General features: G+C 46.9%; 1 protein-coding gene across 1 annotated transcript; it reads right to left on the bottom strand.

Annotated features, from left to right (window-relative positions):
* Nucleotides 1–13,645, bottom strand: MXD4 (MAX dimerization protein 4). Its single transcript, XM_081949251.1, has 6 exons — nt 13,504–13,645; nt 13,323–13,410; nt 11,545–11,574; nt 7,889–8,003; nt 6,066–6,225; nt 1–3,500 (listed from the first exon to the last, which is right to left on the bottom strand). Exons 1-6 carry the CDS (start codon nt 13,565–13,567, stop codon nt 3,355–3,357), a joined length of 603 nt encoding a protein of 200 aa, XP_081805377.1. The 5' UTR covers nt 13,568–13,645; the 3' UTR covers nt 1–3,354.
* Between the last annotated feature and the right edge of the window lie 1,611 nt (nt 13,646–15,256).

The raw sequence follows: 15,256 nt of genomic DNA, 5'->3' as shown, positions 1-15,256 counted from the left end.
TCAGAATATTGAATAACCTTTATTGAAAATATAAAAGATCTACAAAGCCACTGATACTCAGCATGGAAGAGTTCATTAAACTGTACACACGTTTTTAAAAACATCAGAATGGCAGAAAGTCAATGATGTTTTTCACAAAGCCTCTTTTCCATTCTCCCATATTTGTTTTCCAGTAGGAAAGTTCTGTGCAAGAATTGCTTTTCATGAAACAAACGTTCTAAAAGCCATGAGTAAATTCATTATATTGTAAGAGGAAACTAACATTACTAGCGATTTTCCCCATTAACGGTTATTGAAGCCTCTAGAAGAAAAAGCACTGATTTGGAAATTGGAACCAAAATAATCAAAAGGAATTAGTAATTAATGCTGCTGTATCAGCCACACACAATCCTTATATTGCTGTATACCCTTCCCCAGGGGGACTTCAGAAATATACAAAGCGTTTAGCGTACTAGGAATGCTAAATAATAGCAAAGTAACGTAACAGATTTTATTAATCTGAAATGCAGCTGCCAGAAATAACCTTACAGCTCTCCTTATGGATAAAGGAGGGATGGCGATAAAAGGTCATTTAATCCACCATATTCTTGAGGACAAATCCGAGGTCCTCAGAAGCAAACCGAGTGTCATGAGCTGCCAGAACTGAATTCCTAATTTTCTGATTTGTAGCACCAAAGGGAAAAGAAGTATAACTGAACATAAAGAGGCCAACAAAATGTGAAGTTCATCCATCCCAGCAGCTACCCTTTTCTTTAAGATTAAAAGTCTCACATGCTGAAAAGCCCATAATTGTAGTTTTGGATTTGAGTAGCCAAAGGCACTGATTTGATCCTGCATCCTGCCGCCCCGGTTAAAGAGCAAGGTCTGTGCCAGAGCCCAGCGAGGTCTCGGCCTGCCACGGCCGGGCTCCCCTGGGGGAGGGGGTGTCCCTGGGTGCCTCTGAAGGGGACCCGCTCATTTCAACCGCTAGGGCTGAACATGCGTCTGTCGAAGGATTTCTGGAGCAAAGCGCGAGACGTTTCTCGCAGCCCACTTCTCAAAGAGGCACAAGTATTACATATTTCACTAAGGAAGGGGGGGGTGGGTGTATTATGGGAATAGGTGGGTGCGTTCTTTTCCCATTTGTGGAAAGGTAAAATAAGCTCAATATTTCATCTGAGGCAAAATGACACCATCAAGGAAGGGAGGGAGGATAGTTCACAAGGCACAATATGATAAACATGAAGAGTCCCTGAGACTCCGGTTGGGTTCAGTATCTCCTTTCTCTACTTAATGTGGTTCAGAAGAATTAGGAAAATACAATAAAGACTATTTTATAGGAAATATACCTATAAGAAATAAACCAGTTGGCTAGAGAGTATATAGCTTTTTATCACTTTTTCTTTTTAAAAAGACCTTTTTTCAATGCAAAGATTGGTCCATTTTTAATTATCAGCAAGCCAGAGTAATTACTTCACTAAGCTTAAACTGTTTTCAATTACAACTCTGCAATATTGCTACAAGTGGAGTAACTACGTTCTAAAAAGCTTGATGAATGCTAAATGAATGAGGCAACCTTAAGAGTATTTTGTTAATTTTGGAAACTGCCAGGATAGCCTAGAAATCACAGTATCAATACTGAAATGCAAAGCTAAGCTTTCCTTTCAGTTTATTGGCAACTCCAGAGAGAAACAAGACAAGGCTGAGCAAACAGGGCTGCCTGAAGTATCCTACCCGGGGGGACATGCTGAGATTCAAAATCCGCCAATAAAAATACTGAAATATTGAATGTCTTACGACTGGTCGCTTAGCAACCGTTCGGTTACGATGATGGATCTACCTTGAGGCTACTTTAGACCCAGGCTTTAATTTCCAAGGGTGCCCCTCCCCCCCCCACTTGCAGTCACAGGGCCAAATTTTGAGTGCTGAGCAACACCAGGGCATGTATGTCCATTTGCAGCATCCCTTGGTCACCTGACCCCTCTTTTAGGACAGCTTTGTCAAAAAGTAGCACTTTACTTCGTTTGTTTTGTGTTTTGGAAACTGCCCACAGCAAAGCACTGATTCATTTAACAACTACATTTAATGACCATGGCGGCCGTCATAAAAAGGGCTGTAAAATCAGATTGGTCACATGGCAGTTGTAAGTCAAGGACTACCTGCAATCCAGTCCAAGAAACCAAGAGCTCCAACTAAGCCTTTCCTGACCCAGAAGCTTCTTTCATAGTTCCTGCCTGCAAGAGGACACAAACTGGGACCCCCCCCCCTGGGGTGGGTGGGAGGGGATCCTTGATGAAACGCAACGATCGCTGTCACACCTGAGCCCCCGCCAAACGCGTGCCCCTCCTTGGCCTACCAGACTCCTTTCTTGCACTGAAATGTCTCAGGATTTCCCTGAGCGTAGGAGGAGGTCAGGGTCCTGAACGGTTCTAAGACAGGGGAGGAGGCTGGACGTGAAAAGCTGGAGAAGCAGGACGGGCGGCTGGTGATGCTAGAACGAATCCTGGAGACCTTCCGGTGCAGCCCTATTGCTAAAAGCCTCCAAGTGGGGGGGGGGGGGGGAGAGGCCCTGGCGGTCTCTGGGTATCAGAAGCCCATCCTGCCTGGCCGTCTGGCCTACCGAAGCCACCGGGAGGGTGCTGCTAGAGCAGCTGGTAGGAGCTGCTACAACACAGGGTGTCACTGCACGTAACCTGATCAACGGGTCCAGCTTTCCTCCTCCTTCTTTTAAAGAACCCCCACGCGCACTTTTTAGTCAATCAACGTCACATCCTCCCTGTCCCCAAAGAAGCCTACCGCAGCAGCCTTTGCAAACTATTTTCTTTCAAAAGGGCAATCAAACTTTAGAAGCTTCCCCTTTTCCTTTTCAAAGAATCCAAGAAAGCCGCGAAGGAGGCAAGACGCACACAAGAAAAGGGGATTTCTGCAGTTTTGAATCAGTTGCCTCCACCAAGGCCTGCAGGGATGGAAGCCTGGTGCCCAGTCATTGGCCAAGCCACATTCTTATGCCTTATACCAATTTGTAAGTTCCCTGCCGTGTCCCTTCGTATTTTAACATCTGGAACAATTTATCTCAATCGGTCCAAGTCATTTATTCAAAAGCGGAACTTCTAAACTTCCGGGAGAGGTCAACCAAGCCCCCCAATAAGTAGTGGCTTGTGGAGTGGGCACGGGAAGAAACTTTCACCCAAAACGTTATCTAATCTGCAGGGGAAAATCCCAAACCCATGATTTCTACTGCGGTATTATCCGTAGCCTGGGGAGCCCCGGGGGGAGGGGGGGTTGGAGGCCTCTTCCCCAGGGTCGCTTTCGGAAGGGTGGCAGGTCGAGGGCTGCGGAGGGAAGGCTTCCGGGAGGAGTCCCGAGCGGCAGAGACTACAGGAGCCGGGCGTGGCTGCGTCTGTGGGGCCGGGCGTAGCCGCTGTCGCTCGAGCTGCCTTGCAAGCTGTCTTCTGCCTCGCTGGCGCTTCCGCTGCTGTCCATTTCGGCAGGGGTGAATTCCAGCCCTTCAATGTCCACCTCTGCATGGGAGGAGAAGAGAGGTGTCAGACCGCACATCGACTCAACGCTTTATAAACAGACAGCAAGCAGGACAGGGAGTCTCGACTGACGTTCTGAAGGGAGACATTTGTGAGGTGAATTTTGCCCCGTTTTACAACCTTTTTTGCCTGAATTGTTAAGTGAATCATTGCAGTTGATGTTAATAATCTGGTTGTAAAGTGAATCCCCATTGCCTTTGTCAGAAGGTCGCAAAGGGGGACCGTCGTAGATATGAACCAGGGGCCAAGGCTCTGGGTTTTGATCACGTGGCCATGATGGGGATGCGGGAAAGGTCGTAAGTGTGAGTCCCTTTTTTCAGTGCCATTGTAACTTTGAATGGTGACTACATGAAGTGTTGTAAGCCGAGGACTGCGTGTGCTGAAGAGGTCATCTCAGGGCTGAATCTCCTCACCCTTATCCAATGCCAGCCCTCCCCCCGTACACTTCGCCAGCCCCACTTCCCCTTGTGTGGGTCCTAAGGAGAACTAAGGGCGCGGAGGGAACTCACAGGAGGAAGAGGAGGAGGAGGAGGAGGAGGAGGAGGAGGAGTGGAAGATGCCAGCATTCTGCCAATACTTTTTGCAAAACCTCTACAAGGAGATGCAACTGGTGTGAAAGCTTGAAAATCTTCCAGAATTATCTCCCTGGCCCCTTCCAATTGTAGGCTTTTGACAGTTGCAAGCAACCTCTTGGATACACTCCACCAATTTCAGAGTTACCAAATGAACTAAAAGAATTAAGGAACAATGCGATCATGCACCGTTAGATATTAGCTGGGGGGGGGGGGCAGTTCAAAAATGTGGAATGAATGAATGGTTTTTAAAAATATTGTAGTTCTGATATAAATATTATTTATTTGAATTTTTATTGTTTGTTGCCTATTCTGTCCAGCCATTTTGCATATTGAAGCCACCGAAGGCTATTAATACAGAGTGACCATAAACTAAAATAAAGGATTTCAAAGTTATTTATCAAGATTCCTATTTATTTCTGATTTGTTTCCATTACACTTTGATTCAACCCGGCTAGCATTAACGCATTCCATTACTTCTAGGAGAAAAAAGACACCACAAGTGGGACGCAAGGCTACTGCAGCTACTGATTTGATCCCGGTTTCTGGTTTCCCTCCCCACAAAACGTCCAGGAGAAATACACTGGGCATTACGAGGAATTTGCAATTGGTTGGTACTACGTCTGATGTCCTTGTAAGGAACTTCTTAATTCTTTATGATCAATCTGCAAGTAATATCTTTGTGACCTTAAAAATCTGCAACCAATGAGGAGTTGCAGTTAAAAAATCTCAAATCAATCAGAACAGAGCTGGAAGGGATCTTGGAGGTAGTCTAGTCTGCCCCCTGCTCAAGCAGGACACCCTATACCATTTCAGATAGGTTAATAAGAAAATAATGAGATTGGGGGCACACCACATACCAATGTAATTGAAATATCCAAGTGTCCAACTGTACTAGGAGAAAATCCCAAAAGCCATTTATTTAGGCACAATTTGGTCTTAGATTTGATTGGGCTAATCCACCGAGTGGAAAATGTCACCACTGGGTGAGAAAGAGCAACTCTGACTCACAGAACCCCCACCCCACCCTGGTGGTTTGTGAACGTTCTTGTGTTTTAGCAAGGGGACTGAACATGTGGCCGGTTCTAGTTTATCTTTCAGTTCTTCCTGTATTTTGCTTTTTTTAAAAAATGTATTACTTGCTTCGAATGTTCAAATTAATGCAGAGGAAGATGGGACTCTGGAGGATGCTTACGAGCCATGTATATCTTGACCTTGAATCCATTCTGCTGGGAAGTCTGCAATAGTGAGGGCATTTTTGGTAGAATCTGTTCATTCCACCAATACACAGATTAGGACAAGGTGTCCTACTCTGGCAACTCTAAAACTTCAACCCCCAGAATTTCCCAGGCTGCAGTGGCTGGGTGGGGAATTCTTGGAAGTTCAGAATGTATTGCAGATTAACACAGTTGGAAAGGACCTTGTAGGTCATCTAGTCCAACCCCCTGGGGCCCAAGCAGGAGACCCTACACCATTTCTCACAAGTTTGTACAAAAAGGTGTCCACTTGCAATAAATACATTTAAAAGGTAACTTCAAATTCTCAAACTAATTATTACTTTTAATAACTAAGAATAAAGTCCATTATTCATTCAGAGGAATAATAGTAACAATGCAACAATCACCTCAGTAGGTCCTGGGATATTGTCCAACATTAACATTCTAATTGTTGCAGGACTATTTCAAATTGGATTGGAACAAGATGACGTTTACAGCCTGAGCTGTAATCTGTTTTGCAAAAAAAATAAAATAATGGCTGAATCTTGATGCTTTGTACCGCTGACGTTAACGCTTCATTCTTCTCTGCAGCAACCACTTTTCTCTCCAACTGCTTATTAAATTGTTTTCCAGCCCATCACAAATTGTTAATGAACTTTTCTTTTCCAAAAGGAAGTTGGATAGCTTTGAGTGGCCTTAAACCTTGCTACTGCACGCTCTGTCCCAGTCTGTGCAATTTCAGAATTCGAACCGCCTACCTTGCTCCGAATCTGTCGATATTGTCGATCCGAGGCTGTCTGTGCGGACTCGCTCCAGGCCCTGCATGGAGAGCTGCTCCAACCTGCGCTTCAGGTACCGATGTTCGCGCTGCAATTGTTCCTTGATGTTCAGAGCTTTCCGGTCTTGTTCTTCCAACTTCTATGGAGCCAAAATAATGAAACCATCTGCTTAGCAGCAAGGAAAATAATCTTCCGCTCGTGTCTGAACAGCCCCTGGACTGCAGAGAAGGGATCCTGAAGGGGACTACGATGTTGTCATCCAGACTACGACCGTCCCCCTGTTAGTAACATGCTACAACCTTCCTTGCAAAGGGTGGGAGGCAAGGAAGCTGAAGACTTTTCCCAGCAGCCCAGATCAGGATTGGGGGGGAGGGGAGAGAGATGGGAAGAAGGGGGAGGCCCTGAGTACTTGCTCCCCAAACTATTTTTTACAGAAATGATTCAAATCCCTCCTGCTACTAACAATGGGGGAAATAATCCCAATTAACCTTGTTCCCCCCAAAAGGCTCCCTTTATATACTTGATCGGGTCCATGCACACGTGAAGCTGTGGGATACTTTCATAGCCTGTCAAACAGAAGGACTCAAATGATACGGAGCCACGTAAGGAAAAACATTGCAGCATAAAAAGCAATTGACTTGATGGCCCTCCAAAGAAAGGGAAAGCATTTAGTTGAGCACAAAGTGGGTGTTACAAACAACTTCTTGTGCGTCAGTTGAGACTATAAACCGGAGCAACCCTTTTTCTATTAGTCAAGATGGATGTGGCATCATGGAAATCTACTGCCAAGTCCACCTAAGCCCATTTGCACTGGAGGAGAACGGGAGAAAACTGAGCCCATAATCCCCTCCCTGATCCGGCCACCTCTGGCCTCACCTCCATCCCTTCTAAGGTAAACCTAACTTTGGGCTCCAGGGAGCCTCCGACTCTTCCTGCCAATTCTTCTCTATGGGAAGATCAGGCCCTCCTGTAGATGCTCTGCCTTAAGGTCTTCTGACATGCCATTCAGACAAGGACAAGCAAATCACGGGTTGAGTTCACCTCCAGCTTCAAATCAAGGGTTTTTAGAACCATTTGAAATAAGCAAAAAACAAGATAAAATAAAAAAGGAGTGTGTTTGCTTTTCTTTCTTAGATATCAAAGCCACTATCTAGAAGTCTCGCTGCTTAAATGTGTGCTTGTGCCTGTGGAAAGCAAAAACGTATATATTTTAAAATGTGAATTCTTCATCTTTTATACATTGCCTGTTTTGGGCGCAGACTACACCGATAGGTAGCCCGTAGGCGGTCAAGCACAGGATGCTCCAGGAAGTTCTCTTGCGTGTTTTGCTTGGGCCCCAACAGCAAACGCATCGGCTTCTGTGACCGCATCTGTGGTCTGTGGCTCATGTCTTAAGGGCATGGACAGATGTAGCATAAAGTCTCCAGAGAGTTTTGGGGAACTGGGAAGTTAAATAACTTCAGAACACTATTCATAAATGAGGTCGTGCCATTTCTGAGTTATTTCAGCGATGTTCTTTGAAGCGGGGGGAAAATATAAGTTGAGTCAAAGTCTGAAATGATCACAAGAAATGAAGGAGACCAGTAGTCAAGGTTGTAATTTACTTTTGTTTTTATATACCACTGTAAGGCCATATTCAGTGTTTACCCTGAAGACAAAAAGGACACGCAGAGGTCATAAACAAAACCGTCTCCTATTTCATCGTGATTTTAGGTGCTCTGAGGGCTGACCGGGTCCCTCTCGAAGGCTAGAAAGCAGGACTTTCGCAAGGCTAAAAGAAAGGAAGCCTCTTTCTGGTTTACCTTAATGTGCATCTTGGCCCTTTTCAGGAGGCTGAGGGTGGTGTGGCGGTTGCTCTCGGCTCCCAAAGGAACCAGCTGCTTTAACTCCTCTAAATAGAGCCTCAGCTTTGCCCGCCTGAAACGAACACAAATGAGAGGTTGGCTTTAGTCTCACCAGCATTCAAAACCTGCCCTACTTTTGACACAATATTAATCGCAAATAAATAAAACATATTTCACTAGCATTCATGCCTGACAGCTACTCCCTACAAGAGATCCCCTCTGACCTTTCAGGTCAAGTGTAAGCAAACCCTGCGTGTTCAATTCACCAAATACAGCAAAATCGTAAGTGCAGAATAAGGTCCACACAACACAGTGTATCAATCCACGCAAACTGCATGACTACAGTGTGTTATCAGGATATGGTTTGTCCACGTGGAAGGCGAAGTCAACAATGGAAGATGCCCTGGGCCAAGCACGATTCCTGGGGATGGGATTCCTGAAGCTTTCTTGGACGTGTGATCTGCTATTTCTTTCTTCCAACGTGCTCTTAAAGCTAAAGGATGGCCCCAGCAATGTCAAGTAACTCATTCAATTATTTTAATTACTGACACACAAAGTTCCTCCTTTTCCTTATCCTCCTTTTTCTAACTTTTAGCAATATTCTCTTTGAGGCAGGGAAAATTAAAAATAACACGATCTCCAGCCTTTCCTCTAAACCATGCGTTCTATTCCATCTCCTACTTGCTACCCTCCATCTCCCAGGCAAAATCTGCCCACGGAAACCTTTGGCCTAGTGGCACTTTTGGCCGCGCTGCTCCACCGTTTTCCAAGATCTACAAAGGACAGCTGAGGTGTGACACAGCGGACTGAAATATGCACAATGTTCTATCATAAACTTCGTATTAATTCATTAATTCGTTCAGGCTCTTCCTAGTGGGAATTTTCTTTCCTCACTGACTGAACCGGTATTTTCAGAGCTACGCTTTTATTTTATTTTTTTCCTGGCACACTGAACGGTGTTTGCCATGTTCATTCGCCAAAGCCCAGTCCCATTTGGAGGAAGGAGAAAGAATTTTCCATTTAGATCAACACAAAATAATGCAGGAATCCAAAAGCATTCCCCCCCCCCCCCGCCCCCCACATTATTCCTGTTTATTTGCTCCCTTGTAACAAAAGATGGAGCATGGAAACAAAGGGTTGTTGGTTAAAAAAAAACCCTTTGGTTGGATACAGAAAATCTTCCTAGCACTCTCCTAAAAAGTTTTACTTGGGCTCCCTCAAATCTTCCACTGGCTCTGCTTGCAAACAGCAAAGCCTTCCTGGCGGCTACCTAGGTAGATTCACACGTGGAACCAAGCGATTGGAAAAACCAAAGCAGCCATTCCTTCCATCTAAGTCTGCCTGCCCTTTAAACTTGGTTAATCTTAAAGCAAAATGAATGTTTTTCCCAGTACAAATATTTGTGTCATTTAAAAAGTGTCAGTGGAAAGATTCTGAAACTTGGTTTTTACGTTCACCAGTAGATCCTGGAGTTTTGTGGTGAAGGGATATAAAAATTCCCACGTGACAAAGTCCCTGGGTGTTAAGGGCAGTGACTGGTCTGATTGGTTGAATAATGATGCAGAGAACACCGGATGCCTTCGAGGCCCAGCGGCCACTAAGAGTTAAGTCTGGGGATGAAGTGAGAGTGGGACCCGGTTATTTTGATTGTTTGGAAGAGGTGGCTGCCCTCCTTTTATCTTCCCTCTGGTGTTTCTTCCCAGTTCAAGGCCGAGGGCCGGGAGCCAGGCAGTGCTGGGCTTCAGACTTGGTTCCCGTCCAAAGTCTCCTGTCTATTTTGCCATGACTGGACGTCCACCATGCATCCCTGGGAAATGCTGCTGCTGCTGCTGCAGTTGCTGCATTCAAAATGCCCATGTTACAATTCACCCCTCGCCTGCTCCAGAGCACCCCGCTCTGGAATGCAATTCCCAGGGATGCAGTCCTGACTGAAGGAAAGGGGAGTTGGGGACGGGCCTTCTCTTCCCTTCCTTTTCAACCTTTACAAAGCGGCGGTTTAGACTGAGCAGCAGAGACTGTGGTCCGCTTCAACAGGCAATCCCCAAAGACAAATTTTTAAATGTGGGACCGGAAACAAAATTAGAATAATTCTTTCAAATTTGTAATATACGTATTTCTCAATAGCTTCCTCAGTTAATTGGTCCTTCTAATGAAGAGTAAATGATGAAACTTGTAACTGCTGATCTGCCTAAAGGAAAGGATTGCTTCATCCTTTTCCCTCGAACATCTTCCAAGAAGAAAAAGAGGCCTCTGAAATGTCTCACTGTGTGGGCAAAAAGCAGTCACTACTTGCAAACGGAGCCAAGAAAGGGGTGTTTGGAAAACAGAGTTTAATCTATGCTCTCAGCCTGTGAAAACTGACATTCCGCAGTATCTTCTTTAGTCATTTTATTTAATAAACTTACATGGCCACCCACTTGCCAAATGACGCAGGGCACCTAACAAGCACTACAAATGTTCCCAAACAAGGAAAATGACTATATATATATATATATATATTGGGTCCTGTATTAAATTGGGTCCTGTATTAAAATTTATATATATATATATATATATATATATATATATATATATATATATATATATATATATATATATATATATATATATATATATATATATATATATATATATATATATATATATATATATATATATATATATATATATATATATATATATATATATATATATATATATATATATATATATATATATATATATATATATATATATATATATATATATATATATATATATATATATATATATACACATATACATATACATATACATATACATATATATATATATATATATATATATATATATATATATATATATATATATATATATAATTAAAATAAATTTTAATACAGGACCCAATTTGGGTCGGTCACTGGCACCAGAGGTCTGGTCGCTTCTTGGACTCCTGCTGGAGCCCATCCTCAGGGAACTGAGCGTGGGCTTTGGGCTATTTTGTGTGTGGTATTTATATGTGGGGCCTGGTTGTGTGTGTGTGCGTGTGACTTTTTAGAGGTTGATTGGGGTGTGCTGATGGCTGGTTCTGCTGTTGGCCCTCGCCTCCTCAGTACTTGATCATCAGCACTCCTGAATTTTAATACAGTTTAGCATACATTCATTATTAAAAGTAACGACTTTTTGTTGCATGGCTCAAGAACTGAACCTACAACATCTTATTCAGCTTATTATTTTTGCCAAAAGGAGTTTTTCTTTTTTAATGAATTCTCCAAGTCTTCAGCAGCTTTTTATTGATCTTTTATCTATGTGAAAACTATATTTAACTGATGCGATCAACAAAACATAATTTATTTGGAATCAAAATATAAATATAACTGTTTTAAAATGAATTCCTAAAAGCTTCCAAATTTGCTGCAAACTGATAAAATATGTGCCTATAAAATTACCCCTAATAAAAATGATATGTATAAGTATGCAAATGAGTAGTTTGCATAAATTTAACTTACTGATTTTCAATAATTAAAAAGCTTCATTTATTCTATCAATATGCAAATGAGTAATTATCAATACCACATTTGAATCACCCTCTCTGTATATTAATACCTCTATCAATTATGTTAATTATTACTTACCTATGTTTTTCTAATTCATTATGTGAGGATCTATTAAAAACAGAAAATGCGATATTTTAGAATATTACCACCATTTCTTTGTTTTCCTCGGGTTTAACACAGTTTTGAGATCAACCCTGAATCAGATGACATTTCTGTAATATCTCAAACTGAAATTTGATTGTTGAGACGTAATCAAAAACTCAGTCCCAGGACTAGCTGAAGGTTAAATGAACTTGGACCACGGCAGAAAACAATAGCCTTAAGAGGTATGTTTTTCCTCCTGCAGACTAAAGAACTTAAGCTAAATGTAGAAGCATCTTCAACAAGCAGCAAATCTTATAGGACGCTCTTCGCCCTATCCCGGGGAAGGAAGCCATCTCATGGGCCCTCCGGAATAAACTGACGTTACCTCATCCTTACCTTTGGGAATCTACGGGAGAAAAAAATATTCCCAGGAATAAAAAAGCAATTACCACTGGGCCAGCAGTATTACAGCACGTGCCCTGCAAAAATACCACATGCGTTCAAGCCTGGCAGAGTGGACCCGATTCGCAACTCAGCAGGCAAAAGCCATGATTTCATAGGCCAGCACCAAACCACAGATGGAGCCGAAGGCAAAAAGGCCACTGCACGCTAAAGGCTGGGGGCTGAATCGCCTGGCCAGAAAGAAAGAAAAATGCTGGCTATTTCTTAGGTTGCACCTGATTGTACCTGATGCGCAAGGCTAACAGTGGCCTCCATTTAGCATGCCCAGGGGATTGCCATAGCCGCATGTATTGTGGAACCCTGCACCGCTGCCCACTAGGCACCCCAGGGGGGAGGAAAGGGCAACTATTCTCCACAGAAGCCGCACAGATGAAGCTGCAGATGAAACGCCCGCTTTGATCCCTGGCTTCCACACACTTTCACTTTTATTCAGCCAGGTTAAGCCAGCCATGACTCCGAAGAGGAGGGAGCACTCATCCCTGCCTCCTCCTCCTCTCCAGGCCTACGTTCAATGCAGGGCGGTCATTGCAAGGAAGAGGGGACCGGAGCAGGCCACCCTGGACCAACTGGGCTCGGCCACCATCCTATCGCAGGAGGGTCCCCAAGCGAGAGGCAGGGAGCCCGAAGTTCTCCTGAGCTGGCCCAGCATCGGCTCCACAGGTGGCTTCTGAAGGGGCTTCTCCCTCCTCCTCCTCCTCCTCCTCCTCCTCCTCCTCGGGGGCTGCTCTGCTTCCTGCCTCTGGGCTGCCCGGAGCCCAGGCCTGATCGGGGCCTCCCCAGGCCTGCCAAAGTAGACTTTCCCCCAGAGGCTGCTTCCTCCTCCTCCTCCTGGGCCTTACAGCCTTAGAGCAGCTTCCCTTAGGCGCTTCCCTTTCCCCGTCTCTCCTCCGCTTCCCTCCTGCAGGGGAGCCGCTGGGACCCCACCGGGGCTCACCTGCTCTGGGCTCCGTCCCTGGACGGCCCCCTTCCTCCCTGGCCACCCGGGGCTCCTGCCCCAGCCCCCTCCCCTCCCCACCCGCAGGGCCGTTGCAGGGGGGAGAAGGAGGGAGGGAGGCCCCAGGCAAAGCCCTCCTGGGCGGGACAGGCGCCTCTCGCCCTCCGGCTTCCTCCCTTTCCCGTCCCGGCCGGAGCAGAGGCAGGCAGGCAGGCAGGCAGGCAGGCAGGGCGAGGGAGGGAGGGAGGGCGGGGGAGGGGGGTGGTCAGCGCCCTCTCCCCCTCAGCCACGCAGGCGACGCTCAGCAGGCCCTCCGGAGGGAGGAGGAGGAGGAGAAGCCCCGCTGGGACTCCCGGACTGGCCCGGGGCCACTCACCGGCTGCCGGGGCCCTTCCTGGCGGCGCTCCTCCTCCGGGCGCAGGTCCGCTCGAAGGGCAGGGCGGAGGCGTAGCCGTGCTCGGCCTCTGCGGGGAGAAAGCGCCGCGTCAGACAGGCCCGGAAACCCCCCCCCCGAGCTCCTCCCCGGGACCCCCCCTCCGTGCCCCCCCCCGGCGCACCGCGCTCCCGCCGCTCCAGGTACTCGGCGGCCTCCAGCAGCATCAGCAGCGAGTTCCACTCCATCGCCGCCGCCGCCGCCTGCCAGGGCTCGGGCCACGGGCGCGCCGCCTCCCGCCCCGGTTGGCAGGCCGCTCGCTCGACGGGCAGCCGCGCCCGCCAGTCGCCCCAGGCGGAGCCGCCGCGCAGCCAATCGCGGCCGGCACGGGGACGCCGAGCCCGCCCTCGGAGGCGGGCGCGAGTGGACGGCACGGGCGTCGCGGGCGCTGATAGGCCGGCCGCTATAGCAACAACCCCAAAGCCGAAGCTTAGCAACAGCACGTGGTGGTTCGGCCCCTCGCTCGCTGACTGGCCCGGACCGCGCATGCAAAGCAGGGCGCCTCGCGGGATTGGGCGCCGGGCGGGGCTATGCAAATGAACTCTGGACGGCGGCCGCGGTGGCCGTGATGACGTCACGAAGCCTGGGAGAAACCTCGCAGATCGTGTGAACGCGCATTACGGGCGGCGGGGAAGCTTCCTCCCGGGACTCGAAGACTTCACTGACACCGATCCCCGCAGCTGCATTTCCAAAAAGCGAGACAGCCTGAACCTTAATCCCCGTGCAGCAATTCAACCTTTATTGGGGCAAACACATCCCCCCCCGGCATTATCCGCAGCTGCGTTCTGCAGAAGGAGCCGAATGGTCTCTTCTGACGCTTTGCAGTCCTGAAAAGGCAAGACGGGGTTGCTGCTACTATTGCAATAGTTGCAAGATTGGTAAGGAGGAGGAGGAGGAGGAGGAGGAGGTCCAAGCCTTCGCTTGTGCAATTTCCCCCATGCTTTGCCAGCCCAACTGCATAGAAAGTCACATTCACGCCTTGCAACTGTCAGATGCCTTGACTGGCCGTCAGGAATAAACCGCCCTGGGCTTTTGCCAATCTTTCCACTCCCCCTCTCCCTCCCCCCCTGCAAACACCATTGCAGGGAAAAGGCAGGGAAAAGGCTGAATGATGGGTTTGCATTGCCCGACAGGTGTGTCCATAAAGTGGCCTTGAACAGGAACGTTTTTAATCTGTGCCCGGAACGGAGTGGAGATTCTGTTGAAGGGTCTTGAGAATTGGACACACAATTGGAACAAAGCAAGCAGAGTCCTTGCTGCTGGCTGAGCGTAGCTGCTTTCTTCCAGCCCATTTCCGTCCCCAGCTCAGCTGGCAAGCTCAGAAGACCAGAACCAAGTTCTGGGCAGGTAGTAGGGCGATGGAGCAGAATCACGGGAACTGTCTCCAGACCAACTTCTACCTGGCACAACTAAGGTGGTGTTAGTTATTTTGAGTCTCTCTCAGTCTTCCCCCTCCTGAAACAGCCCTTGTTCCCTCCAATTGCTGCCTCCTTCAGCCACCCAGGAGGGGCCCTCTCTTTTCTTTAGCCAGAAACAAGGATAAAGAAACGAGGAGGGGGATCTTTCATCTCTTTAATCAGCACGGGCTAATTTTCTCAAATCCTTTGGAGATCACTCCAAATGATGAAAGATCGATGTGCCAAGATTTGTCCTTGACAGAGCCATGCTAGTGTCCTGTTTCCCCAAAAACAAGCCCTCCCTGAAAATATTGCCACACAGCAGCAGCCATGCGGTGACCACTTCCTGCACCTCAAAAATAATAAGACCTCCCCGAAACTAAGGCCAAGCTCTTATTTCTGGTGGGGGTGGGGGTGTCTAAAGAAAATAAGACCCTGTCTTATTTTTGGGGAAACACGGTAATATCTAGGAACCGTATT

Source organism: Natrix helvetica (assembly GCF_964273705.1).
Source record: "Natrix helvetica genome assembly, chromosome: 3".
Taxonomy (NCBI): Eukaryota; Metazoa; Chordata; class Lepidosauria; order Squamata; family Natricidae; genus Natrix; species Natrix helvetica.
The sequence above is the reverse complement of the archived record's forward strand: the minus strand, read 5'-3'. Positions and strand labels throughout refer to the sequence as shown.

Excerpts from the sequence above, each read along its gene's own strand:
- MXD4 (XM_081949251.1), bottom strand. The coding sequence starts at position 13,567 with ATGGAGTGGAACTCGCTGCTGATGCTGCTGGAGGCCGCCGAGTACCTG. Across the intron at positions 13,411-13,503 it reads CCTGGAGCGGCGGGAGCGCG|AGGCCGAGCACGGCTACGCC; the intron begins GTGCGCCGGGGG and ends TTCTCCCCGCAG. Across the intron at positions 11,575-13,322 it reads AGGAAGGGCCCCGGCAGCCG|ATCCTCACATAATGAATTAG; the intron begins GTGAGTGGCCCC and ends TGTTTTTAATAG.